We start from the raw sequence: 26988 nt of genomic DNA on the forward strand, positions 1-26988 counted from the left end.
CTCTTCCAATAACCGTCATCAGAATGATGCAATTCAAAAATACGAGCCCTTTTACAACCTCAAACAGCAGAATCGACACATTGATTCACCGACTTTTAACTCAATTTTCCCCGATAAATTTGTCAAGTCGCATGAAATCAAATCATTTTTTTCTAGTAGGAATCTACTTTATTGCCTGTTTTCCGGGACAAGCACGCCGATAAAATTTTTATCAGAAATCGTCGGCCTCGAGTTTTAGCATTATTTAAGAGGAAATGATATTTAATACGTTTCACGCCTCCTCATTTGGGGATTGCAGTCTCTAGAGGGTGTACTGAATATTTAAACGAACTTGTCGAGGTCGATAAAGACGAAACAACTGAAAAATCGTCCCAAATCGATTGTGATGGATTTTTGGAATCTGTTAGTGACAACAACACGGCAATTTGTAATAACTGAAAAATTTTAATTAAAATTAATTGTTCCCGTTTCAACAATCCAAGTGCTTAACTTCTGACTGTCATGTACACCTACAAGCAATCAATGCCGGTCCTTCACATGTCAGCGTTATTATTTCAACTTTACTAAATTAATTCGATTTGTTTATTCCGCTCTTCATATTGGAAAAATTGCGACGTTTTAATTCATACAAAGGAAAGGACGCTTTCTTCTCCGGATCAAATTAATATGCTTAATTGAAAATCTAATGTGTTAAGTGCGTTTTAATCTAATTTACTATAAGACAAAGCAGAACCGTCTTTATTAACATTATTAGATATCCAAAGGTATTTTTTTGTTTTGCCTTTCAGGAGCTATTCCATTTTACTCGAAAGATTTATGATGGAGAATAAGTGAATTTTGCCAACTATATTTTTTTAGCGTCTATGGAAATATACGGCGGTGGAAGCGGGAAACATGCTCGTAAATTGGCGAATGCTTTTTTTACAATAAATTTAAAAGCTACAACTTCGGAAAATAGAGCAACATCAAATGTACATTCATCAAATTCAAACGAAAATTTAAGGTGTCTCAATAAATCCACACCACTGGAAAAGTTCAGCCTGCAAATGTTCATTTTGACAGTTGGGGATTTTAAGGTGACAAGGTTGGCATCATTGTCTCCAAAATTTCACTTCTGTCAACTTTCGCGATAGTTTTTTGTTCCCCAAAAGCCAATTCACACGACACCAAATTTGTAACAGGGACGAATTACACGATAAAAATATTAAAATGTGTAACTTTGGGTCGACATTTGCAACTCAAACCAACTACAAATTTTCGAATTTTGAAGACCGGGGACCTTCAAAAGTGATAAAATTTAAGTAAATTTTGACATTTGAATTAATTTTTAATTGTTCGATTTGACTGCGGTGCTACAACATATGTTTCCCTACTGATAAAATTTCCCTAAATTAGAGAATTTTCTAATAGTTTTGAATAGTTTTGAACGTAAGACAATGAAATTTCGAAAGGTTACAATTCTTGATTTGCTTATTGGCTGCTTCAAATTCCACATTTTTTTAATCACAGAGACGGATTTTAGAAATTTTCGTTTTCAAGACAAACCAAAAGTTTTTAATATTCCCTATTTAGACCTGTAATTTTGATAGTTTAGACGCAAAAGCAAAAAAAAATGGAGAAACAACTAGTTTTTTGTCTTGTTCATAGTTAAAGCTTAAGTTATGTTGTAAATCTCAAAACTTTTACCACTAGGGACGGATTTTAGAAATTTTCGTTTTCAAGACGAGCCAAAAATTTCCAATGTTTTCTATTCGGACGTGTAATTTCTATAGTTGATGCTAGGACTATAAAATTTGAAGAGATTACTATTTGAGACTTTATTATTGTCTGTCTTAAATCTCCCGTTTTTTGAACCATAGGGACGAATTTTAGAAATTTTTAATTTCAAGACGAGCCAAAAATTACGAATATTTTCCATTCGGACGTGAAATTTTGCTAGTTTTGATGCTAGTGCAATAAAATTTGGAGAAATTACTATTTGAGACTTTATTATTGTCTGTCCCAAATCCCAAAATTTTTTTGATCAACAGGGACGGATTTTAGAAAATTTCATTTTCAAGACTGACCTGACCTGACCTGACCTGTAATTTTCGTAGTTTTGATGACAAAGCAATGAAATTTGGAGAGATTCCTATTTATGACTAGTTTATTGTTTGTTTCAAAGCTCAAATTTTTTAAGCACCAGGGACGGATTTTAGAAATTTTAAATTTCAAGACAAGAGCCAAAAATTACGAATATTTTTTATTCGGACGTGTAATTTTGGTAGTTTTGATGCTAGGGCAATGAAATTTTGAGAGATTACTACTGGTCACTTTATTATTGTCTGTCCCAACTCCCAAATTTTTTGAAGAACAGGGACGGATTTTAGAAATTTTCATTTTCAAGACGAGCCAAAAATTTTCAATATTTTCTATTCAGACCTGTAGTTTTGATAGTTTTGATGCTACGGCAATAAAATTTACAAAGATTACAATTTTTTGCAAGCTGATTGTCTGCCCCAAATCTCATATCAAACGTGACAATTGATAATTGAATGACGTTTTGATTATATCCTTCCAGTTTCTTGTAGAAAATCGGATTTAAACAGAAAATAATTCTTTAATGTATTCAACATTATTTTCCAAACTGAATAGTTAACCGGTGACATCTGGTAAACGCTCCATTTTTCCATTCCTCCACTATTCAAGTTTTTGGAACGAAGCGACATATTGATAGCTCGATTGACGTTACAGATACTTGATATGCCAAAGCACTTTACATTAAACCACAAGGCACTTAGGTATGGTTTTTGGAGGTATTACTTATGGCGCCTTTCAATCATCCTTCCATCGCGCCCATTTCCTACGGGTTTTATTAGATTATAAGGGAATCTCGGCGAAAATTATCGCGACAAAAATCAATCATTCAATTAGTCGGAGTCAAAGGGAACTAGTTTGAACTACATTTTTTTTTAGATGACGTGTAGAATTTACATGTGTGTTGACTCAATTACCGGGATAATAGCTTATATAGTAAATGTAATTGCGTCGTTAGAGCTTCACCTAGATATCGAGACAAACACAAGTTTCAAAGTGCAATTAGGTGGAGAACGGGAACGTCTTCTTCCTGGAGGAAGTGGTAAACAAGGGGTACTACCAACTCGTAAAAAACAAAGCCTCTTTACTTCGTCGTGACCTTATCAGAAGCGGCACTGTTAAACGCGCCCTTTTCTATATCTCCACTTTAAATCCTAGGAATAAAGCGAATCAATCATTCGTGGCTGCATGGAAACTAAAGATATTAAATTTATATGAAACTCGATTCCTACCATGAAGAACATTTTATCAATCACATTACTCCGAAAAACTCCACGCAGACCCGATTTATCTAAATAATAATAATGTTGGGGCGTCAATATCACATTTCCTAGTTGCATTATACATGTCATTATACACTCCATTCGATTATGATCTATTTTTTTTTATTCACTCAATAGATGGGTGTTTTGCGCGCGCACGCTTCATTCCTGAGCTTATAAAAGTACGCTATTCGAAAAGCGCCGTCAGTCGAAAGCTCGCCATAGAAAAGATGAGTAGTGTTGCCCCATCAAAAACTCGTGCTTTCGTGATCGTGATGGTATGTGACCTTTATTTTTTATTTATTTTCCTCGAGATTTTCCTTCCACGAAATATGATTTTTCCAAATTGGAAGCAATTAATTTTTTATTACCTCGACTTTAAGTGGTGGTGGAAATTGTGGGGAAAATCTAATTCCACTGTTCCCTCTTCTCTTAATTTCCCAATCTTAATCCCTCGCTCCATCAATTTTCCCTGATAAACTCCAGTGACGCGAAAAATATTTATATTGCGCCCTTACTTTTTTTTTTAACTTGATTCCATCATTTAATCACCAATTAAATCGTTTAGCTGCGGTAATGACGTGTCGGTAACAAAAGGAAATCCGATCTTAAATGCTAGAATAATGTTACAACGGGATTGTGTCTCGATGCTTAAATGAGACTTAATTGAGTTGATCGAGAAGTCATTAAAGACTTTATCAAACGCGAAATTAAACGTATTGATCGGAGAAGAAAAGGAAAATTGTTTGGCAACAAACCTTTAAAATTTTTTGTACGAAATTAAAATGTTATTAAATCGTTAATATCAGATCTATCGTTTTGAGTTTTTGTACGCTTAATAAGCTTGGCACGACTTGTATTGGTGCCAAATTTTATCGTTATGGCACGACTAGTACCAGAGTTATGGCACTTTGACTGATCCAGAAGACATTTTTCATTCTCGCTCTAAATAAAAGTTGTAAAATGATACAATGATGAATCTCTACATACTTAATAAACATGACAAGAGTTGCAACGGTATCAAATTTTATCTTTATGGCACGACAGATACCAGAGTTATGGCTCTTTGATCGATCCGAAAGACATTTTTAATTTTTGCTAAAAAAACATGGTAAAACCCGAACGATTTGATCTACAAATTTGGGTCTTTAGATTTTTAATAAGCAACCCATGAGTTACAAACGTGCCAAATTTTGTCGTTATAGTTCGACAGATGCCAAAGTTATGGCATTTTGACTGATCCGAAACATATTTTTTATTATCGCTCTAAATAAAAATTATAAAATCTAAACAATTTGATCTACAATTGTGGGTCTTTCGAATTTTAATAAGCAACGCATTATCAAAAACGTGCCAAATTTTGTTGTTAAAGACCGACAGATGCCAAAGTTATGGCACTTTGACTGATCCGGAAGACATTTTTCATTTTCCCTCTAAATAGAAATTGTAAAATCCAAACGATTTAATCTACAGTTTTAAAACTTTGCATTCTTAATAAGGATGGTACGATTTGCAAGAGTGCCAAATTTTATTGTTATAAACCGACAGATGCCAGAGTTATGGCACTTTGAGTGATCCGAAAAAGAATTTTTATTTTCGCTTTAAATAAAAAATTGTAAAATCTAAACGATTTAATCTACAATTGTAGGTCTTTCGATTTTTAATAAGTAACGCATGGGTTACAAACGTGCCAAATTTTATTGGTATAGACCGACAGATGCCAGAGTTATGGCACTTTGAGTGATCCGAAATACATTTTTTATTTTCGCTCTAAATAAAAAATTGGAAAATCTAAATGATTTGATTTACAATTTTTAATCTTTGTATTCTCAATAGACATGTCACGACTTGTAAAGATGCCAAATTTTATGGTTATACACTGACAGATACCAGAATTATGGCACTTTGACCGATCAAAAACACATTTTTCATTCTCACTCTAAATAAAAATTGTAAAATCCCAACGATTCGAACTACAATTTTGAATTTTTGCAGACTTATTAAGCATGGCAAGAGTTGCAATGGTACTCAATTTTATGGCACGACAGATACCAGATACCATAGTTATGGCACTTTGACGGATACAAAAGACATTTTTTGTTCTCGCTCCAAACAAAACATTGTGAAATCCAAACGATTTGATTTACAATTTTGAATTTTTAGATTCTTAATAAGCATGCCAAGAGTTGCAAATATGCCAAATTTTATGATTCTGGCACTTTGACATGCCAAATTGTGTTGAGGTACTGGTGGATATTACGTAACAAATTTAGAATGAATGTTCGTCACGTCTTTTGTAAGAAAAAACAGTTTCCTGACTTCCCAAGCCATTATATTCCATGCATGCGCCCCTTGAGCCGGTCCTGATTTATACGATCATTTAAGCTCTGTTCACAACGCATTGTTGATTGTGAGGGTTTAACCTCAATAACTCCTAATTGACCAAATGGCCCAATGTCAGCGTCAGTCACTTAGACATGTATGCCCGCATAATCCCCGACATTCCTTCTTTATCGACCACAATAAAAGCCAACAGAACGTCACAGTTTATCCATCGAACGTTTCAATAAAAAAAAATCGAATGTTTTTAAGTTGACGTCAATTCACTTAAAACAGATTGACGGCGCCAATACACGTTCTCTCTGCATTTTATTGGATTACTCTCGCGAACTTGCCGTGTCTAATACAGGATTTACGACATCGTCACCTGAGAGAAAGGGCCCAAAAAGGCACTATCTATCTCGGTGACTCACTCAACCTGGGTGTGATGTGTTTGCTGTACCATCACAACCTCCTTGAGTGAGCGACCGGGTGGATATCATCGCCTCGGAAGAAAATCTGGATGTAGGGGAGTCTGTTAAATCTCATAAAAGTGACAACTTCCACTCGCTTCCCAAACCTAACTCTTTGTTTTGTTCCAGTCTGAGAAGCAAGGATTTACGAGGTTTAAATTCGTACGACGTCAGACTTGTCATATCCAAAGCCTTAGAAGTTTGGTCCAGACATTCCAAACTGACCTTTACGGAAGTTGACAGCAACAGGGCGGACATCCTCATTTATTTTGTTAGGTAACGTATCGAATCGATTTTTGATAAAAGATCATGTTTACTTAACCGATAAGAGATTAATATTACACGTGACGACACTTTTAGCCAACATTCTTTCAGGTCTATGCAGTTTAAATATTTAAATATGTCTGTGCGTCTCATATTTATGTTTCCGATAATTTTACGATCCCTCTGTTTATTAAACTGTTTGTTTGTTTGTACTTTCGTCGATTTGTGTCGTTTGGAGAGACGCTTCTGGTTTGTGGTGTTACCACATTTAAATCGCTTCCTGCGGAGAATTTTTGTAGGCGCCAAATTTAAAATGCGGCGCTCTGATTGGAGTTTTTAAGATGTAGTTGTGGCGGCATCTATGAATCAAAATTGGCATGTAGCCACTACAGGTATCTAACTTATCCCTTTCAAATACTGCGATAATCAGAAAATTCTCAAATTAGTTTAGGTTCCAATTGTCTACTTTCATAGTCATTTTTTACTTAAAGTTGGACTTTTGATTAATTAGTTTTGGAAATTTTGGGATGACAAGGTTGGCATCATTATCACTGTCGCCAACTCTAGGGAAATTTAATCTGTTCAGCCCCCTTGTTTTCCCTGGCTGTTAAAGCAATCAAATTATTATTTTTGACTTTATTGTTGTCTGTCTTAAATCCCAATTTTTTTGAACAACAGGGACGGATTTTAGAAATTTTTTATTTCAAGACGAGTTAAAAAGTACGAATATTTTCCATTCGGACGTGTAATTTCGGTAGTTTTGATGCTAAGGCAATCAAATTTGGAGAAATTACTATTTGTGACTTTATTATTGTCTGACCCAAATTCCAATTTTTTTTAACAACAGTGAGGGATTTTAAAATTTTTAATTTTAAGACGAGCCAAAAATTACGAATATTTTTCATTCGGATCTGTAATTTCGGTAGTTTTGACGCTAGGGCAATGAAATTGGGAGAGATTACTATTTGCGACTTTATTAGTGTTTGTCTTAAATCCCAAATTTTTTTAACAACAGGGACGGATTTTACAAATTTTTATTTTCACGAGTCAAAAATTACGAATATTTTCTATTCGGACGTGTAATTTTTGTAATTTTGAAGCTAAGGCAATCAAATTTGGAAATATTATTACTTATGACTTTAGTATTGTCTGACCCAAATCCCAATTTTTTTTAACAACAGGGAGGGATTTTAAAATTTTTAATTTTAAGACGAGCCAAAAATTACGAATATTTTTCATTCGGATCTGTAATTTCGGTAGTTTTGACGCTAGGGCAATGAAATTGGGAGAGATTACTATTTGCGACTTTATTAGTGTTTGTCTTAAATCCCAAATTTTTTTAACAACAGGGACGGATTTTAGAAATTTTTATTTTCACGAGTCAAAAATTACGAATATTTTCTATTCGGACGTGTAATTTTTGTAATTTTGATGCTAAGGCAATCAAATTTGGAAATATTATTACTTATGACTTTAGTATTGTCTGACCCAAATCCCAATTTTTTTTAACAACAGAGAGGGATTTTAAAATTTTTAATTTTAAGACGAGCCAAAAATTACGAATATTTTTCATTCGGATCTGTAATTTCGGTAGTTTTGACGCTAGGGCAATGAAATTGGGAGAGATTACTATTTGCGACTTTATTAGTGTTTGTCTTAAATCCCAAATTTTTTTAACAACAGGGACGGATTTTAGAAATTTTTATTTTCACGAGTCAAAAATTACGAATATTTTCTATTCGGACGTGTAATTTTTGTAATTTTGATGCTAAGGCAATCAAATTTGGAAAAATTATTACTTGTGACTTTATTATTGTCTGCCCCAAATTCCAATTTTTTTAACAACAGGGACGGATTTAAAAAAAATTAATTTTATGACAAGCCAAAAATTTCGAATATTTTGCATTCGGACGTATAATTTTGGTAGTTTTGATGCTACGCCAATAAAATTTGGATAGATTACTACTTTTGACAAGCTGCTGATACCAGTAAATTCTCAATTTTTTTATTTAAAGTTGGAATCTTGATGAATTAGTTTTGGAACTTTTGGGATGACAAGGTTGGCACCATTATCACTGTCGCCAACTCTAGGGGAATTTCGCAAATATAGGGAATTTTGAAGGACGAATCTGTTAGCCCCCTTGTCGTTTTCCACGGCTATTAAAACCGCAGAACTGAAACTTTTCATCCCGTGATTTTCCGCTCAGGATTAATAAAACCCTCGCAAAATCCGACGCGAAATTGAAGGTAAACATTTTAAATTGACGACAAAACGTTTCGGAAACGCGCCGATAATGGTGCTCGGAAAGAATCCAGGTCGACATCTGTCAAGTCTGGAAATGAAAGCCACTCTGTACTCGAGAGAATTACTCTCCAACTAAACAAATCAAAATCTCGTTGATAATTCATACCAGAATAGAATGGAGAATCGTGGGAACGAACGTTTAGGCATGAATTATACGGATTATCGTGCAGACGAAGCTTTACTCTTAGGGGGGATGTGCACTGTTTTATGTCTGCTATAAAGACACTTTGGTTTCATTTCGGTGACGCTAAATATCTCGTTCGACATTGATAGACGAAGTTTGATGGGGGCGACAATCGATTATCAATTTAATTAAACTCTTCGTTTTCCAGAGGCGAGCACGGCGACAACTTTCCCTTCGATGGTAGAGGAGTGATCCTAGCGCACGCCTTCTTCCCCAACAGTGGCCGCAGCATCGACGTCCATTTCGACGCCGACGAGTCCTGGACAACGGACCCGAAAAGCGACACAGGTAACCAACATTTTTATTCTTTTTCGAAACCTTCGAAGTGGCGCGTGATAACACAATACTATCGGTTGACGTTAACACGAGGTGGATTCAAGCCGGAAGTTGGTATCATTTGTTTCGAATGCGTTCACATATGGTGAGAAGGCTGCGGAGGGCGTTTCTTTGCCACCCCCACGTCTTATCTTACCAAGCAGATACGGCGCTATCTGCAGAACGCACGCATTTATAACATGACTGAGAAATGGGGGCGAAGGACAAATGACCGAAGAAGCTGCGAAAGGTGTAAATAAATTCGACGATTTGGAGTAATTATCGTCCACAAAATTCATTGATTTCGGGGGAAAACCGTTGTAGCCACTTGTTACTATAGTTACTTTTGTCCCAAACACTAAAAGTGACAGTTTTTAGGTCAATGTCGATCTTTTCTATTTTTGTAGGCGGCTAGACTAATCTAAAATCGGTTGGTAGTCCTGCGAGAATTACCAACACATTTCATAAGTTCGAAACCTCTGGTTTTTGGTTGCTAGTTTAGGCAAAATTAACATGAATTTCGGAATAATTCGTATAAGGGTGATTTTTGTGTGGACCTTTTTTTATTTTTCTAAACAAATTGCCAAAAGTCCCCATCGATACGTTTGCTGCTAAAAAAGTTACGAGTGGTAAATGTCAAAGAAAACTTTGACTGATCCGAAACACATTTTTTATTTTCGCTCTAAAAAAAATTGTAAAATCCAAACTATTTCGTTTACAATTTTGAAACTTTGCATTATTAATAGACATCGCATGAGTTACAAAGGTGCCAAATTTTGTCGTTATAGACCGACAGATGCCAAAGTTATGGCATTTTGACTGATCTGAAAACCCTTTTTTTCGCCCTAAATAAAAAATTGTAAAATCTAAACGATTTGATCTAAAATTTTGAATTTTTCTATTCTTAATAAGCATGTCACGACTTGTCAAGATGCCAAATTTTATGGTTATACGCTGACAGATACCAGAGTTTTGGCACTTTACATTTTTGCTTTTAAGAATTTTTGCACAAATGAATAAAATTTTTGAAATTTTCAAAAATACTTTCATCAAAAATTGCAACTCCTACGAAAAACATTACGAGATCTTTTTTGTGGCAAATTTGATAAGGTACAATTGTCATAATATGTATTTTTGCCATTGGAATCACCAGTGACAAGATAATTGCAAATATTTGTTTTTTTTTTGACATTTACCAGCGCGTAACGTTCTTATCAGCCCACCTATAGATGGGGACTTTTGATATTTTGTTGGTAACAATAAAATTAACGTCCAACAAAAAACAGCTTTATTTTGCCTGGACTATGCGTAGAAATGAAAATTGGAAAACAAGTTATTATTAGCGCTTTTCCCCCACTTTATGTCAATTAAAAAATTAATCGGCAAACTCCGAATTGACGCACCTCCAACTTCATCTTTTTATTGTGTTGTAAATTTAGACCTCGCCGGTCATCGCGTTTTGCGGAAGCGACGAAATTTTGACGTCAGTGTAAATACTTCATAATTAAATTTACCTTTTACATTGCACGAACTGGTCTATTGTAAAGTGAGCATAGAACGTGCCAGTTGAAAATTCCCCGGATTATTTCCATCGATACTCTAAAATGAGGATCGTGGCCCCGCTTTTCACTTACTTCTGGACATGTAAGTACTCACCGGTCTGTATATTTAATAACGATAATTAAAACATTTAGGGACTTTCAGTCTTAACATTTGGGTAATTCGACGAGAGAGCATGTCCTGAAAATGAAATTAGCCGAGTCCTGAAAGCTTACGTTTTTAAAATCGCGGTCGGAGATGACGAGAATTAAATCGGGGAGAAAAACACTTCCAATATCGTTTGTTGAAATCTTGATTTTAATTAATTATTCTAACAGAAAATGGTGTCATTTCGTAAAGTTTTAATAAATCGAATTGTGAAGATGAGAATCGAATCTGAGAAGTTCGTAATTGAGTTTCGTTTAATCACGATGGAATTAAAATTTTAAAGAAAGTAAATACACCGTGTTTCAAAATGTTTTAAGATTATTCCGGTTGTGCCGCGTAGATTGTATTGGGTTTGAACTAGTCCTATCATTTTGAACGTCAAAATTGTCAATGGGAGAAGAGTTTAACCAACAAACTAAAAAATTAGGCGAAGGTTGAGCGACTTGTACTGGATCAGTGTCTACTTGATAATTTTTGAAAAGTATTCTGAGGTTATATAACCAACGTTCCAATCATTATCTGCGTAAAGTGGCGTTTTTTAATTTGAAAATCATAGGCGGCTGGACAAAAATCTTTTTGAAACACGGTGTACATACAAAAGGCTTGAGAAGAAGTGTGAATTTTTATTGCAGATCTTTTGATTAAAATTCCACGAATAAAGTGGTTCATTACTCACTCATTAAAGACAAGATATTCCCTAGAGACATTAGTCACATTTTTTTACAAATTTTAATACACACTTTTAAAACACTTTTGTCATTTTTTTTAATGTTATAGAGACTTTGGATAAAATATTGTATTAAATTCGAGTATACAGGGTGTTTTTGAAATGCATGTTCAAAACTTTTTCTGCTATTCCAGAAGGAGTATGAAGTATGAAAAACCAATTTTTAGGTCAAAAACTGACAAGGTAAAATTAACCCGAACCCACAAACTTTCTACACCACTGGCAAAAAACGCACCTGGAATGGCTTGTTTCCTAAGTAACCAGCAACTTGAGTTTCTTAACTTTTAAAATCAGTGGCCACAAGTAAATTTATTGAATTATTGTGTAATTTTATCTCGAAAACAAAAAAAATTTACAAAAACTTTTTTTTTTAGGCTCAAATTGTGTCAAGGCACTATTCTTTTTGTAGATGCATTTCAAAAACACCCTGTATGTAATGGCACATTTTATTCACTCAAAAATCTGTTTTTATCTATAGTAAAACAATGAATAAATGCGTCAATAATGTATTCATTACTCAACTATTGATATAATGGAGCTATATTACATGGTTCACTTTTTAAATACAACAAATTTTGATGACATTTGGCGGTCAAAAAAAATTATTGCACTAGTCAAATAAAATAAATGTTTTCTTAGCCATGAGCGGTCGTAGATAAAAATGTGTACGTAACACGTGAATTATAACACATTCGTGAGAAATTCCTCCTCGTTATAATGATTGGAATAGCCCACTTGTAATGTAAATAACTATTAATTTTGATTCTGTAACTAAATTTTGTCTTCAGTTTTTAGCCCTAAAAGCATATTAGGCTCTTAAAAGCTGATCAAAACAGAAAATAAAATGGAAAGTTGAGGCAAACATAACCTAATATAATAAACATTTGACGTTCCGCAGGAATTGCAAGAGTTTTGAAAAATCAGCATTGTGTAACTCACTGAACGACCAATCACAGAGCCGCATTTTAAATTTGGCGCGTATAAAAAATCTCTGCGGGAAAAATGAGGTTTAAAAAAATTAGTTCTATTTTACATATTGATATTTAAATACAGTCGCGGCCAAATCATTTTGGCCACCATTTTATTGACATTTTGAAAATGCGAGCATTACTGTCAATTTGACGTGCAAATTCAAGTTAATATTGTCAAAAGTGACAGTAATAATGAAATATCTAAAGGGTGCTTTACACTTTACACAAATGACTTTGATATTAAATATGATTTCAAAAATTTGAAAATTTATGTTGGCGGATATTTTCTAGCGCTTTTTTGGCTTAGAATCAGGGCAACACTGGCGTATAATTTCAACGAATCAAAAGCGATCTCGCTGAGCGAATAGCGAATAAAATCCTGTCCATAATCCACAATTACCGCGGCACTAAAAGAAAACGCCGCCATGAAATGCCCGGAAATTTGCCCCCAAACTGCCGCTTAAAGTATTGTAAATAAGTGGGTACGATCCAATCGAGCCCCTTGCAGTTTTCCCCAGTCAATTCCAATTGGGGATTTTCCAGTTTCCAATCTAATTGTTTCCGACAATTGTATAATTGAATAGAAGTTTTCTCAAAGCAAGAACTGGACACGTGACGTCTATAATCAATTATCCAATAACTTCCTTTACAGGTACAAACTTGTTCAACGTGGCCGCTCACGAGTTCGGACATTCGCTGGGACTCTCTCATTCCTCTGTGGAAGACGCGCTGATGTATCCTTGGTACAAAGAAATGGAGAATGGGTTCGATTACGAGTTGCCGGAGGACGATAAACATGCGATTCAGACTTTGTATGGGTCGAGGACGCGGTTATGGGACACCATTCGGCCCTATCATCCTCCAGCGACCACCACGACGACGACGACGACGACGACCACGAGAAGGCCGCACGTGCCGTACAATCCTAGTTACCCCAATGGGCGGCATCCGTACCATAATAAACCGCATGCGAAGCCGTACGAGCCTAGGAAGCCCATGCATCCGGACGTGAAGAAGAACCATTACCCCAAAACGGAGCGTCCGTGGAGGAGGGTGCCAGAGAGGACCACCCCGCGGGTTGTAACGCCGCGGTATCCTATGTACAACCCCGACAAGTTCCCCGACAGGAGGCACCACAACGTTGATAAAGAGACGGGGGAGAAGCCCCCAGATACTTGCGACACGAGTTTCGACGCCGTCGCCGTGATCCGGAGAGAAGTCTTCTTCTTCAAAGACGCCGTAAGCCCCACTTTTGTTAACATTCCCTAAAAGCAGGCCCGAGCCGAAACCTTCTAGCGCTCGTGCGCCGCCCCCATCTCATACAGAACTCAACCAAAATTTTAAAACAAAATAGAAAAATAATGTAATTATAATTAACCAAAATTCAGTTAATCAGCAATTTTTATCGGTTCAACGATCATGATTGGCTACTGTTTTCTCTACAGGATGTTTTTAAAATGCTTGTACAAATAGTTTGGCGCTATTCCAGAAGGAGTATGAAGTATGAAAAAACAATTTTTAAATTAAAAACTGACGAGACAAAATTAACCTCAATCCACGAACTTTCTACACCACTGGCAAAAAACGCACTTGCAATGACTTGTTTCTTAAACAACCAGCAACTTGAGTTTGTTAACTTTTTAAATCAGTGGCGCACACGCAAATTTATTGAAATTTTTGTGGAATTTTATATCGAAAACACATTTTTCCTAAAAATTCCTAATGTAATTAATAATTAACCAAAGTTCAGTGTTCAGTTAGTCAGCAATTTTTATCTTCGTGTTTCGCCTTAAACATTTTTTGTTTTGAAATTTTGGTATTCTATTGCTGTCTGCAGGTGCCTGTTTTCCATTCTATAGAAATGTTCCAGAAATTTCATAAATTATGGATCAGTTTACATTGAGATTCACTTAATCGCGTATTGAATTTGATGATTGGTAACAGTTGATTAGCGAAAAAACAATTACGTTGTTTTAACACCAAAATTAATAATTATTAAATTTTAAAGATTTAAGGACCAGTTTCATAATCATTCTTTTAAAATTTAAAGTGAATTTTTGTTATAGAAACAAATTGTTGTAACAATACTTTAATAAAGGACCTTTAAGCGATCATTATAAAACTGGTCCTAATTTACCTTCGGTAAACCAAACCCCTAAATTAGAAATATTTGCCTATTAATTATAAATAATTTTTCTTTATTTTGTAAATTATTATTAACTTATAACTATATTATTAACTTTTTTATTTAAAAAGTTACAAAAAAGAATTCAAATAAAAGTTGTTTGCCTTATCATTATGCTTATTTTGTGTATTTTAGATTGTTGCGACCTTGTTTTGTTTTGTTGCCATGGTAACCAACTTTTTTTAAATGGTTGCCATACTTTTTTTCATATTTTGAAATGTTTTTTTTATTCAGATCTAAAATTTTTTAATTTTTGACAAAACAAGTGGTCAAAAATAAATATCGATAAGGTCATTGTCTAGCAGTTAATGGAGATCAATTTGAACATTTACTTTAGTATTGTTACGTTTTTTGTGTACCTTGCTACTTTGTTGATACAATTTATTTTTTTTATATAATTTTAGACGTGATTTTTATTAGCATGTTGACCACTAAGTCGTAATAAACATTCTTTTCTTTGCTTATTTTTATGTCAAAAATTGCAAAATTTTGGGTTTAAATGAAGAAAAATATGCTTATTTCAAAATAAGAGAAAAAAAGCAACCAAACAAAAGAAGGTGACAACAAACTAAAAAATTCGAAACAAGCTTAATAAGACAACTTTTATTTAAAAAAAATGTTTTTTAATGTTTTAAACAAAAAAGTTACAGCCATTATATGACACTCTTGTTACACACTGGTTATTTTTTTTGAGTTTTTTATTTTTTTTGTTTTGAATATTTTTTTAATAAGCGGGGGTTATGTGGCCTTGCACGCATTGCACATATGGACGGCTCGGGCCTAAAAGTAACATACAATCCTTTTTCTAGTACTTTTGGATAATCATATACAACTCTTTTTCTAGTACTTTTGGAGAATCGACGAAGCCGGAAAGTTAATGCCGGGTTATCCAGCGGAAGTTCGGAGATTTTGGCACGGACTCCCACGCGAATTCACCCACGTGGACGCAGTATACGAGCGCCCAGATAACAAAATCGTGTTTTTCGTCGACGAAAAATATTACATTTTTAGTGGAAATCGCTTAGAACGGGGGTATCCCAGACCCTTGACAGACCTGGGGCTCTCAACAAGTCTCCGAAAGATTGATGGGGCGATGGTATGGGGGCACAACGGGAAAACGTACTTTTACAGCGGGTCAATGTACTGGAGGTTCGACGAAGACGAGCAGAAAGTCGAGTTGGATTATCCCAGAGACATGTCCATGTGGAAGGGCGTCGGGACGGACGTCGACGCCGTGTTCCAGTGGAAGGACGGTGAGGAAACTTATTGTAACGTGGGGGTGGTGACTTAATTATTTTTTCCAGGGAAAACGTACTTCTTCAAAGGAAAAGGATTCTGGAAATTTAACGATATGAACATGCGGGTCGAGCACGAGCAGCAGAAGCCCTCGGGGCCGTTCTGGATGGGGTGCACCAACAACCTCGAGGGCAACGAAGTGGGGCAAAAGCTCCCTTACAAAGAATTCACGCAGCCACTGTCAAGCGCTTCATCACTACAAATCAACTACGTAGTTTTAGTTCTTTCAATATTTTTGTACTATTTGAATTTAACATAAACGCACTGCCTTTTTTCGATGGAGAAAATACTCAGAAAATTTTTAAGACTGTTGAGAGAAACTATGCTCATGCTTGTACTGCCAGGAAGTCTCCTGATTTTGTGATAGGTTCATTTTTTCGGCATTTTTAAACTAGGACTTTTAGTTTGTAATATTTACACTTTTTTTAAGTCTACTGTGATATTAGTCATCTCAAAATTGCGCCTTCGACCATTTAATTGACAAGCATTTCGCAATTAAGTGGTACCAATGGGATCATCGTGAAATGGAGTTTCATGGGTGGTCCACAGTACTATTTATGATTTAGATACGGCGGTTTTGTAAATTATTTATACAAATGTAGCATACGAGAGGTGTTATTTGCGGAATTTCTACTGGAAATAAGAGACGAGGATGTCGGCGTCGGTGGTATATTTTGTTAAACCGAAAAGCATATATAAAATAAGCCTCAATGTGAGTGAATACAAAATATCTTGTAATTTTTTATCTGCTATGTATAATGATGTAATAAAGAATCAAAAACGAAATCTCTTTTTTTTTTCGAAAAAAGAAAAAGTGCGCTTGGATGTCTGCAACCAGTTATACATTGGCGCATGCGCAGTTGCCACACGTCACTTTCCCCAGCTGTTGTTGACGCTGTCAAATTCAGTTCGCTTTCTGAACTCGTCGTGTGTGGTGTGTAGCTTTAGAATTTTTTGTACCGTTTGACCTATTAAAATAGAAACTATGGCAAATCTTCGTCAAACTCCATTAACATGTAGCGGCCACACTCGCCCAGTGGTCCACTTAGACTTCAGTGCAGTAACAAAATTCGGCTATTTCCTAATCTCAGCATGTAAAGGTAACAAAATCTCCATAACTGCAGCGGCGGAATAAACTTTACCTTCAAGACATTTACCTTGGCCTGGTTTTGTCTTTCTTTCTGAGCATAATTTAAAGTCCCCAGGGTCAAAACTTAACCTTCCTGTATTGTTTTTTAGATGGAAAACCGATGCTGAGACAAGGGGACACTGGCGACTGGATCGGCACGTTCGAAGGTCACAAGGGGGCGGTTTGGGGGGTTGCTTTAAACAAGGACGCGACGAAAGCGGCGAGCGGCGCCGCCGATTTTACTGGCAAAGTCTGGGACGCCAACTCCGGGGAGGAACTCCACTCCTTCCAACACAAACACATTGTTAAAAGTGTTAATTTCTCCAAAGACAGCGCGCTTTTGGCCACTGGGAGCAACGAGAAAATCGTCAGGATTTTCGATCTGAACAAACCCGACGCCAGTGAGTTTTCACCCTAATACCGTCCTGTTCACCCTCTCAATTTTTTAATTTTCCAGAGCCTGAAGAATTCACAGGACACACGTCCGGAATCCGACACGTCCTCTTCTTCAGGAACGACACCCATTTGGTGTCTTGCGCCGATGACAAGACTGTGAGAGTGTGGGAGCGATCGTCCGGCAAAGAGACCCAGAAGATGGAATTCCCGTCCATTCCTAACAGTCTTGAGGTGTCTCGCGATGGCAGTGTGTTGACTGTAACCCATTCTAACCACGTCACATTCCTAGATTCCGAATCCTTAAATAAAATTAGAGAGTTTTCAGTTCCCACAACGGTCAATTCGGCGTCGCTTCATCCAGATAAGACCATTTTTGTGGCCGGAGGAGACGACTTGAAAGTGTACAAATTTGACTACACCACTGGCAACGAAATCGGTATGAAAATCTCACGATTTAGCCCCCCGAGTGACGTTTTTTTGTTTAGAATCGTTCAAGGGGCACTTTGGGCCTCTGCACTGCGTGAAATTCTCCCCGGATGGCGAGCTGTACGCCTCTGGATCCGAAGACGGGACTCTCAGGTTGTGGCAGACGACCATTGGGAAGACCTATGGGCTCTGGAAATGCGTTGATGGGGCACAGATGAACAACGAGCAATTGGCGTCGCCAAAAGAAGTCCCAGCGATTTAATTTGACGAAATTTGTTTCTTTTTCTTGGGAATGGATCGTAGTTCTTTCACGATGAGGTGAAGAGAAGACGACCGACTTCATTTCTGTGACTCACAAAGTGCTTTATTTATGTTACATTGTTTTCTTTTATTATTAATAAAATATGATGATCACTATGGGTGACGCGCCGCCACTGCTCAAGGCTGTTGACCCTCGCGAAAATTTCCTGGGGCCTTGGAGTCCGACCCTGCTCAATGCAAATCCCGAACGAATCAATAAACAATACAAAATTGGGACCGAAACAACTTGGCAACCGGTTGACCCACATAAATTACTAAAAAACGCAAAGTTAGGTTATGTTTGTTTTTTGTGTGGCCGCGACCCCAAAAATCCCAACTGCCTTCAATTACGAAGAGTCTCATTTGTTTTTCTTCTGTTTTAGTTACCCCTTGGGAAAAACCACAAAAAGTGAGGTTATGTGAGGAGGTGTTATCGCTCGATAATGAGATAATCGCAGCCGAATTAAAAAATCGATCACGTCTCTAATTCGAGTCTGCACCGCTCTTTGGGGGTCTGTTTATTTCATGCCTCCCGAAAGTGAGGTTAGAAAATTGGGGCCCCTCTCCTCTCTTCGATCAAACCATCGGAAGAGGAAGTGATTTTTTTGTACTTATCACAAGCCACAAGTAGCTCAATTTCCGTTTTCCGGCGCCCCACAATTACCGATAATGAGTGCTGGTAAGTCCCCCCCAACATACTCAGTAGTCAGTTCTTTGTTCCAGAATCTGTTGAGAGTCCGGAATCTCCAGGAGACGCCCCAAGCATGAAGCGACTCAAACCCAGCTACTTTGATGAGTGTGCCCCCATATCAACCCTCGATGGGATTAACGAAGTGATCGAGCGCCCCCCCGCGTGGACGCAACGCGTGATTCCTTTACAAGAACGGAGTGGGGCTGTTGTACAAAACACCCTCTCGGATTGTCATTGTGAAGTGAAGAAATTCGTGCCGAATACTCGTTTAGACCGGAGATTCATCCCCAGGACTCTGGTGTGTCATGATTACAAAGGGGGCTATTTAGAAGACAAGTATTTAGCGAGCACCGAAACCGGGAATCTGTATTCGTTCTACCACTGGGCCCACATTGATATCTTCGTGTATTTTAGCCACCATTTGATTACCATCCCTCCACTGTGTTGGATCAACGCCGCTCACCGTAACGGGGTGAAGATCTTAGGAACGGTGATCACAGAATCCGCCGCTGGGACTAAAATCTGCGAGAAAATCTTCAAAGATGAAGACACCATGCGCATCTTCGCCACCTCGCTCACGAAGATCTTAACAACCTTCAACTTCGATGGCTGGTTGCTCAACATCGAGAACACCCTTCCGGACACCGAGATGTTAAAAAAATTCGTGAGCTATTTAAGCTTGAGCGTCCACAGCGCCAACCCCGAAAACCTCATTATCTGGTACGACAGCGTCATCGAAACCGGAGAGTTGAAATGGCAGAACGAACTCAACCCTCTTAACAAATTTTTCTTTGATAACTGTGACGGGATCTTCCTCAACTACGTGTGGACTGAAGAGAACATGCAAAATACTATCGAGTTTGCGAAGCATCGGACTCTTGATGTTTACGTGGGGGTGGATGTCTTCGGGCGCAACACGTACGGGGGTGGAAATTTCAATTGTTATAAAGCGGCGCAGGTCATCAGGAGGCACCACTTGTCGATGGCGATTTTCGCTCCTGGGTGGACTCATGAGACTTTGCCGAAGAACGACAACCGGCAGAAGGCCTTCGAGGATTTTGTTAACAGAGACTGCGCTTTTTGGAACAGCTTGTGGCCTTATCTGTACACGCACCCCATCACTCACTACTTCAAGACGAGCTTCTTCATGGGGGTGACGCAAGTAAGGGGGGAACTCGTTGAGTTGCGGCACAATGTTGCTTTTGACTCTTACATCGTTTGACTGTGTTGCTTTCGACTCTTACATTGTTGGACTGTGTTCTTTTCGTCTCTTACATTGTTTGACTGTTCCTTTCGACTCTTACATTGTTTGACTGTGTTGCTTTCGCCTTTTACATTGTTTAACGACTATTGATGCATTGTTGCTTTCGCCTCTTACATTGTTTGACTATTGTTGCTTTTGATTCATACATCGTTTGACTGTGTTGCTTTCGACTCTTACATTATTTGACTGTGTTCTTTTCGCCTCTTACATTGTTTGACTGTTCCTTTCGACACTTACATTGTTTGACTGTGTTGCTTTCGACTCTTACATTGTTTGACTGTGTTGCTTTTGACTCTTACATTGTTTGACTGTGTTTCTTTCGACCAAGTTGCTTTCGACTTTTACATTGTTTGACTATGTTTACTTTCGACTCTTACATTGTTTGACTGTGTTGCTTTCGACTGTTTCATTGTTTGACTATGTTTGTTTCTGACTCTTATATTGTTTGACTGTGTTGCTTTCGACTCTTACATTGTTGGACTGTGTTCTTTTCGTCTCTTACATTGTTTGACTGTTTCTTTCGACTCTTACATTGTTTGACTGTGTTGCTTTCGCCTTTTACATTGTTTAACGACTATTGATGCATTGTTGCTTTCGCCTCTTACATTGTTTGACTATTGTTGCTTTTGATTCATTCATCGTTTGACTGTGTTGCTTTCGACTCTTACATTATTTGACTGTGTTCTTTTCGCCTCTTACATTGTTTGACTGTTCCTTTCGACACTTACATTGTTTGACTGTGTTGCTTTCGACTCTTACATTGTTTGACTGTGTTGCTTTCGCCTTTTACATTGTTTAACGACTATTGATGCATTGTTGCTTTCGCCTCTTACATTGTTTGACTATTGTTGCTTTTGATTCATACATCGTTTGACTGTGTTGCTTTCGATTCTTACATTGTTGGACTGTGTTCTTTTCGTCTCTTACATTGTTTGACTGTTCCTTTCGACTCTTACATTGTTTGACTGTGTTTCTTTCAACCAAGTTGCTTTCGACTCTTACATTGTTTGACTGTGTTGCTTTCGCCTTTTACATTGTTTAACGACTATTGATGCATTGTTGCTTTCGCCTCTTACATTGTTTGACTATTGTTGCTTTTGATTCATACATCGTTTGACTGTGTTGCTTTCGACTCTTACATTATTTGACTGTGTTCTTTTCGCCTCTTACATTGTTTGACTGATCCTTTCGACACTTACATTGTTTGACTGTGTTGCTTTCGACTCTTACGTTGTTTGACTGTGTTGCTTTTGACTCTTACATTGTTTGACTGTGTTTCTTTCGACCAAGTTGCTTTCGACTTTTACATTGTTTGACTATGTTTACTTTCGACTCTTACATTGTTTGACTGTGTTGCTTTCGACTCTTTCATTGTTTGACTATGTTTGTTTCTGACTCTTATATTGTTTGACTGTGTTGCTTTCGACTCTTACATTGTTGGACTGTGTTCTTTTCGTCTCTTACATTGTTTGACTGTTCCTTTCGACTCTTACATTGTTTGACTGTGTTTCTTTCAACCAAGTTGCTTTCGACTCTTACATTGTTTGACTGTGTTGCTTTCGCCTTTTACATTGTTTAACGACTATTGATGCATTGTTGCTTTCGCCTCTTACATTGTTTGACTATTGTTGCTTTTGATTCATACATCGTTTGACTGTGTTGCTTTCGACTCTTACATTATTTGACTGTGTTCTTTTCGCCTCTTACATTGTTTGACTGATCCTTTCGACACTTACATTGTTTGACTGTGTTGCTTTCGACTCTTACGTTGTTTGACTGTGTTGCTTTTGACTCTTACATTGTTTGACTGTGTTTCTTTCGACCAAGTTGCTTTCGACTTTTACATTGTTTGACTATGTTTACTTTCGACTCTTACATTGTTTGACTGTGTTGCTTTCGACTCTTTCATTGTTTGACTATGTTTGTTTCTGACTCTTATATTGTTTGACTGTGTTGCTTTCGACTCTTACATTGTTGGACTGTGTTCTTTTCGTCTCTTACATTGTTTGACTGTTCCTTTCGACTCTTACATTGTTTGACTGTGTTTCTTTCAACCAAGTTGCTTTCGACTCTTACATTGTTTGACTGTGTTGCTTTCGCCTTTTACATTGTTTAACGACTATTGATGCATTGTTGCTTTCGCCTCTTACATTGTTTGACTATTGTTGCTTTTGATTCATACATCGTTTGACTGGGTTGCTTTCGACTCTTACATTATTTGACTGTGTTCTTTTCGCCTCTTACATTGTTTGACTGATCCTTTCGACACTTACATTGTTTGACTGTGTTGCTTTCGACTCTTACGTTGTTTGACTGTGTTGCTTTTGACTCTTACATTGTTTGACTGTGTTTCTTTCGACCAAGTTGCTTTCGACTTTTACATTGTTTGACTATGTTTACTTTCGACTCTTACATTGTTTGACTGTGTTGCTTTCGACTCTTTCATTGTTTGACTATGTTTGTTTCTGACTCTTATATTGTTTGACTGTGTTGCTTTCGACTCTTCCATCGTTTGAACCAGTCAACTTAGACTCCCCAATTATTTACATTGTTGCATACTGACCCTGCCTTTTTGCAGGACGTCTACAACATGTTCTCCCAGCACCAGCAACTCTCGAAAATCAAACACCCCAGATCGATCGAGTGGATCCCCGACTTCGATCAGATACCAACTCTTAGAAACAAATGTAACTGCTTACAGTGTGCCTTCCCCACCAAAGGAGTGAGGTGCTTAATAACGAAAGAGTTCCTCAGCAGTTCTTTGAGTTACATTCATCGACTCTTCACCTGTGATATTTTCTTATCAGGGACAATCACTGTGTATATTTTAACGCAGTTAGTTTACAGCCAAAGCGCCGCTCTAAGTCTTACCTTATTGATTTGTGACAAGAATGGAACTGTGCGAAAAGTCAAGTGTAACAGTTCTGTGAAGGAGTATTTAGTCAACAATTCTAGTATGATTGAAGTCAATCCGTCAATCAATCCGGCGTTGATCAATCACGTTATTAGGAATAATCAAGACTTGTTTTCGCATGAAAATCTTAACATTTCGTAAGTTTTCCAATTGTTTTATTGAGATTTTCATTCCGTTTTTCAGGATTTATCAGTTTGATGTGGCTGCGTGCACGCTCCTGGAAATCGGGTGTACTCTTGAAGAAGGAAAATCGATTTATTTATGCGGCATGGGAGTCGAAGAGCGTGTTTTACTATTGTAGTCGATAAAATTACCACAATTGTGTTCTTTTTGGCTTAAATAAATAAAAAAAAAAAAGATTGCGTGTATGAGTATGCAACCAGTAATACTTTCTCGGCGCGACGTCCGGTACTCTTAATGACTTTCCCCTTCTGTATCGCTACAGTGCTGCCACCGCGCCTTCTTCGCAAATTTCTTTTTTATCGTTCATTTCGTGCGACGACTTGGGTGAGTACAGTTTTTCCCAATCATCTCCTGAAATATCCACAAAAACATAAAACTACTTGTAAAATCGCGTTCCGAGCCCCATTGCGCGTCGATTGATATAATTTTCATGTAGTTTTATTAACGGATGACCGGAATTTTTTTTGCCTTATTTATTGGGCAAGGGGGGTGTTATCTTACCACCAACCCCTAATCACGTAAGGCAAAAGTAACACCTCGTTTAATCCCAGAAAGTAATGTTACTTATCTGATTCATGGCGAGGTTACATTTTTTTTTAAATTGAGGTTATGTGAACCACGTGTGCTAACTTCACTTGGTTTTCAGTGACGGCACGTCGCGACCAAAATGGTCAACGGTAGGATCCCAACGGTCTGTTCTAAGACCTATGTAACTCCAAGGCGTCCGTATGAAAAGGCGCGTCTTGATCAAGAATTGAAGATCATTGGTGAATATGGTCTTCGCAACAAAAGAGAAGTGTGGCGAGTGAAGTACACTTTGGCCAAGATTCGGAAAGCTGCTCGTGAGCTCTTGACGCTTGAAGAAAAGGACCCCAAGAGGCTGTTTGAAGGTGTGTTTTGGTGATTTTTAAGGAGCCCTAACGCCACGCTCCCCTGTTTTTATAACAGTGAAGGAGTGCCAGTATTACTTGTCAGGGCAGAGAAAATCCCGCTAGGAAGCAGTTTTTCCCCTAATGGGTTCAACTGTGCCGAAAGTTAGGGAAACATTCTTTTCTAACTAAACAGGAGTTTTTATTTTTGGTGCTAACTTTATTTTTTGTTAACAGGTAACGCGCTCTTGCGTCGTCTCGTCCGAATTGGTGTCTTGGACGAAAACAGAATGAAGCTCGATTACGTGTTGGGTCTCAAAATCGAGGATTTCTTGGAAAGGCGCCTCCAAACCCAAGTCTTTAAGCTGGGTCTAGCCAAGTCCATCCATCACGCCCGTGTTCTGATCAGACAAAGACATATCCGGTAATAATCTACTCAAAAAGGCCACTTAGTTGAATAACTAACGCCTCGAAATTAAAACTGTGCCGTTTCGGCTGAGGTAATTTTATTGTAAAATCCGAGTCTAGAGTCACTTGATGGGTTATAAATGCTTAGACAAGTGCTAAAGAAACTCGAAGAGAAATGACACCAGCTTTATGCCCCATTCTGGCTATTATAGCCTTATTTGGGTACCTTGTGAGGCGACAATAACTTCCATTTTTGTGAATTGGGGTTGCTAATATGGTTTTTTCTTGCAGGGTGCGCAAACAGGTGGTCAATATCCCTTCGTTTGTCGTGAGATTGGACTCGCAGAAACACATTGATTTCTCGTTGAAGTCACCGTTTGGTGGCGGTCGCCCAGGACGTGTCAAGAGGAAGAACCTTCGTAAGGGAACTGGTGGCGGAGCCACTGGCGAGGAGGAAGAAGATTAAGCTTTTAAGATTTGACAATAAAAGTTTCTATCAGAATTTATAGTTTTTATTTTTCCCATTTTTCATCTTGATCTGAAGACTTCTGGCCCCGTACAAACATCAAAGGAGTTAGTTCAAGGAACAACAATCTGAACTCTAAAGTCTGTTTAGAACATAATTTTGATTTTATTTACAATCAGATTTTGCTCCTTGAGGTAGGCAACCAATTATACACACCTGGCATTTGACTTGAATTTTTTGGCCAAAATAAAAGCAAAAAATACTTTCTTTATCAATTTGGACCTCAGCAAAAAGAATCTGAACTTAGATTTAAGATTCAAGCGTTCGTTCTCTTTTAATTAATATTTTTTAAAAGGTTGAGTCTGAAGTTAGCTTTTGCGTGGTTTTGGCCGTATGTCTCAGCTTGGTTCACTGATTGACATTTCGCTCATTGCGGGAAATTAAATTTTTAGATTTTAAATTTTCATTTTCCCGGAAAATCTTGCAAGTAGCGAGGAACTGAAACCAGAAATGGGTAGAAAATTGTTAAATGGTGCGGTGTGCAAAGTTTTATGTTGATCTGAAAACTTTCATGTTTTTCGCCAAAAAAAGAGCAAAGGGGTTAATTCATGGATTTTTGGCGATTTCGACAAAAAATAAAATTTTTTTGAAACCGACTTTTTCTATCAATTTGGACCCCAGGAACAAGAATCTGGTGTCGCTTTTTTGATCCAATTGTTAATTAATTAATTGTTAATTAATTGTTAATTAATTTTTAAAAAAAATTTTTTTACTTGATTTTTTTGGCGAAAATAAACGCAAAGAAATATTTTTTTATCAATTTTGACCTCAGTAGAATGAATCCGAAGTCTGTTTTGAGATTCAAGCATCGGTTGTTGTGTAATTAATATTTTTTAAACTTTGGGTCTGAAGTTAGGCTTGCGCGTGGTTTTGCCGTATGTCTGAACTTAACAGCACGCACATTTCTTTGAGGATTTCAATTTGGATTTTCTTCGAAACTCTTACAAGTAGCGAAAAAATGAAACCAGAAATGGGTTTAGTAGAGCCAAATGATGCTCTGTGGAGGGTTTCATGTCGATCTGAAGACTTTAATGTGTTTGCACGAAAAACACCAAAGAGGTTAGTTCATGGATTTTGAAATTTGATCAAAATCTAAAATCTTTTAAAAACACACTTTTTTCATTAATTTGGACTTCAGGAACAAGAATCTGTGTTTTAAAGTCGAATTTACAGTCTAATTATGATTTTATTTAACATTAAAATTTGCTTTGTGTGTAGGCAACCAATTATACACGCACTGAGCTGTCATTTTTAAATTCCATTTTTTATAGTAAATAAATATAGTAAACAAATTAATTTGTCAGTTTAGACCTCAGAAGAACGAATCTGAACTTTGATTTAAGATTCACTGTTTAGTTATTATTTTATTTAATATTAAATATGACTAAAGATAGGACATGTTTGTTGGCGTATGTCCTAGCTTTGTGCCGTGTTGACATTTTACTCGACGCGCGGAATTGAATTTTCAAGATTTTCAATTCGAATTTTCTCGGAAAATCTCACCAGTAGAGAGGAACTGAGACCAGAAATGGATAGAGAATTGCTAAAAGCTGCCATGTGAGAAGTTTCGTGTTGATCCCAAAACTTTCATGTTTTTCGCCCAAAAAAGAGCAAAGGGGTTAATTCATGGATTTTTGGCGATTTCGACAAAAAATTAAATCTCTTTAAAACCAATTTTTTTAATCAATTTTGACCCCAGGAACAAGAATCTGGTAACGGTTTTTCAATGCGACGTTCCGTTAATTTTTTATTGATTTTTAAAAATTTTTACTCGACATGATTTTTTTGGTGTAAATAA

At 37.1% G+C, this 26988-nt stretch overlaps 4 protein-coding genes and 1 long non-coding RNA gene across 6 annotated transcripts in view; all 5 read left to right on the forward strand.

Annotated features, from left to right (window-relative positions):
* Positions 1-16429, forward strand: part of Mmp2 (Matrix metalloproteinase 2) — a 32154-nt gene extending 15725 nt beyond the window's left edge. Inside the window, exons 3-7 of the mRNA XM_088041184.1 lie at positions 6260-6406; positions 9032-9171; positions 13256-13842; positions 15633-16041; positions 16093-16429. Coding sequence (XP_087897310.1) covers positions 6260-6406; positions 9032-9171; positions 13256-13842; positions 15633-16041; positions 16093-16343 — 1534 coding nt within the window. The 3' untranslated portion in view covers positions 16344-16429. The remainder of the gene's footprint in view (positions 1-6259; positions 6407-9031; positions 9172-13255; positions 13843-15632; positions 16042-16092) is intronic.
* A 530-nt stretch (positions 16430-16959) lies between these two features.
* wmd (serine-threonine kinase receptor-associated protein wmd) lies at positions 16960-18452 on the forward strand. Its single transcript, XM_088040598.1, has 4 exons — positions 16960-17184; positions 17324-17614; positions 17671-18045; positions 18095-18452. Exons 1-4 carry the CDS (start codon positions 17070-17072, stop codon positions 18295-18297), a joined length of 984 nt encoding a protein of 327 aa, XP_087896724.1. The 5' UTR covers positions 16960-17069; the 3' UTR covers positions 18298-18452.
* On the forward strand, positions 18432-18804 carry LOC148170944 (uncharacterized). Its single transcript, XR_015770331.1, has 2 exons — positions 18432-18624; positions 18719-18804. It is a non-coding gene; the product is annotated as an uncharacterized LOC148170944 (long non-coding RNA).
* On the forward strand, positions 18778-23561 carry ENGase (cytosolic endo-beta-N-acetylglucosaminidase). Its single transcript, XM_088040597.1, has 4 exons — positions 18778-19014; positions 19059-20188; positions 22869-23341; positions 23388-23561. Exons 1-4 carry the CDS (start codon positions 19005-19007, stop codon positions 23503-23505), a joined length of 1731 nt encoding a protein of 576 aa, XP_087896723.1. The 5' UTR covers positions 18778-19004; the 3' UTR covers positions 23506-23561.
* Positions 23562-23641: 80 nt separating this feature from the next.
* RpS9 (ribosomal protein S9) lies at positions 23642-25166 on the forward strand. 2 transcript variants are annotated; one of them, XR_015770330.1, is made up of 4 exons: positions 23642-23711; positions 24034-24277; positions 24494-24756; positions 24956-25046. XR_015770330.1 is itself a non-coding variant. In XM_088040599.1 (4 exons), the coding sequence occupies exons 2-4, from the start codon at positions 24055-24057 to the stop codon at positions 25128-25130; spliced, it is 585 nt and encodes a 194-aa protein (XP_087896725.1). In that variant the 5' UTR covers positions 23642-23711; positions 24034-24054; the 3' UTR covers positions 25131-25166. The 2 variants fall into 2 exon arrangements, 1 of the variants encoding a protein (XP_087896725.1); XM_088040599.1 differs by having other exon boundaries at positions 24494-24680; positions 24956-25166.
* Positions 25167-26988: the final 1822 nt, after the last annotated feature.

This window comes from Gnatocerus cornutus, chromosome 7, assembly GCF_029298725.1.
Source record: "Gnatocerus cornutus isolate USDA-ARS CGAHR chromosome 7, icGnaCorn1.1, whole genome shotgun sequence".
Classification (NCBI taxonomy): Eukaryota; Metazoa; Arthropoda; class Insecta; order Coleoptera; family Tenebrionidae; genus Gnatocerus; species Gnatocerus cornutus.

Bases quoted from the DNA above. Each gene is read 5' to 3' on its own strand.
- wmd (XM_088040598.1), top strand. From the start codon at position 17,070: ATGGCAAATCTTCGTCAAACTCCATTAACATGTAGCGGCCACACTCGC. The intron at 17,185-17,323 runs GTAACAAAATCT...ATTGTTTTTTAG, and splicing joins CCTAATCTCAGCATGTAAAG to ATGGAAAACCGATGCTGAGA. The intron at 18,046-18,094 runs GTATGAAAATCT...TTTTTTGTTTAG, and splicing joins CACCACTGGCAACGAAATCG to AATCGTTCAAGGGGCACTTT.
- ENGase (XM_088040597.1), top strand. The intron at 20,189-22,868 runs GTAAGGGGGGAA...GCCTTTTTGCAG, and splicing joins TCTTCATGGGGGTGACGCAA to GACGTCTACAACATGTTCTC. The intron at 23,342-23,387 runs GTAAGTTTTCCA...TCCGTTTTTCAG, and splicing joins CATGAAAATCTTAACATTTC to GATTTATCAGTTTGATGTGG.
- RpS9 (XM_088040599.1), top strand. From the start codon at position 24,055: ATGGTCAACGGTAGGATCCCAACGGTCTGTTCTAAGACCTATGTAACT. The intron at 24,278-24,493 runs GTGTGTTTTGGT...TTTTGTTAACAG, and splicing joins CCCCAAGAGGCTGTTTGAAG to GTAACGCGCTCTTGCGTCGT. The intron at 24,681-24,955 runs GTAATAATCTAC...TTTTTCTTGCAG, and splicing joins ATCAGACAAAGACATATCCG to GGTGCGCAAACAGGTGGTCA.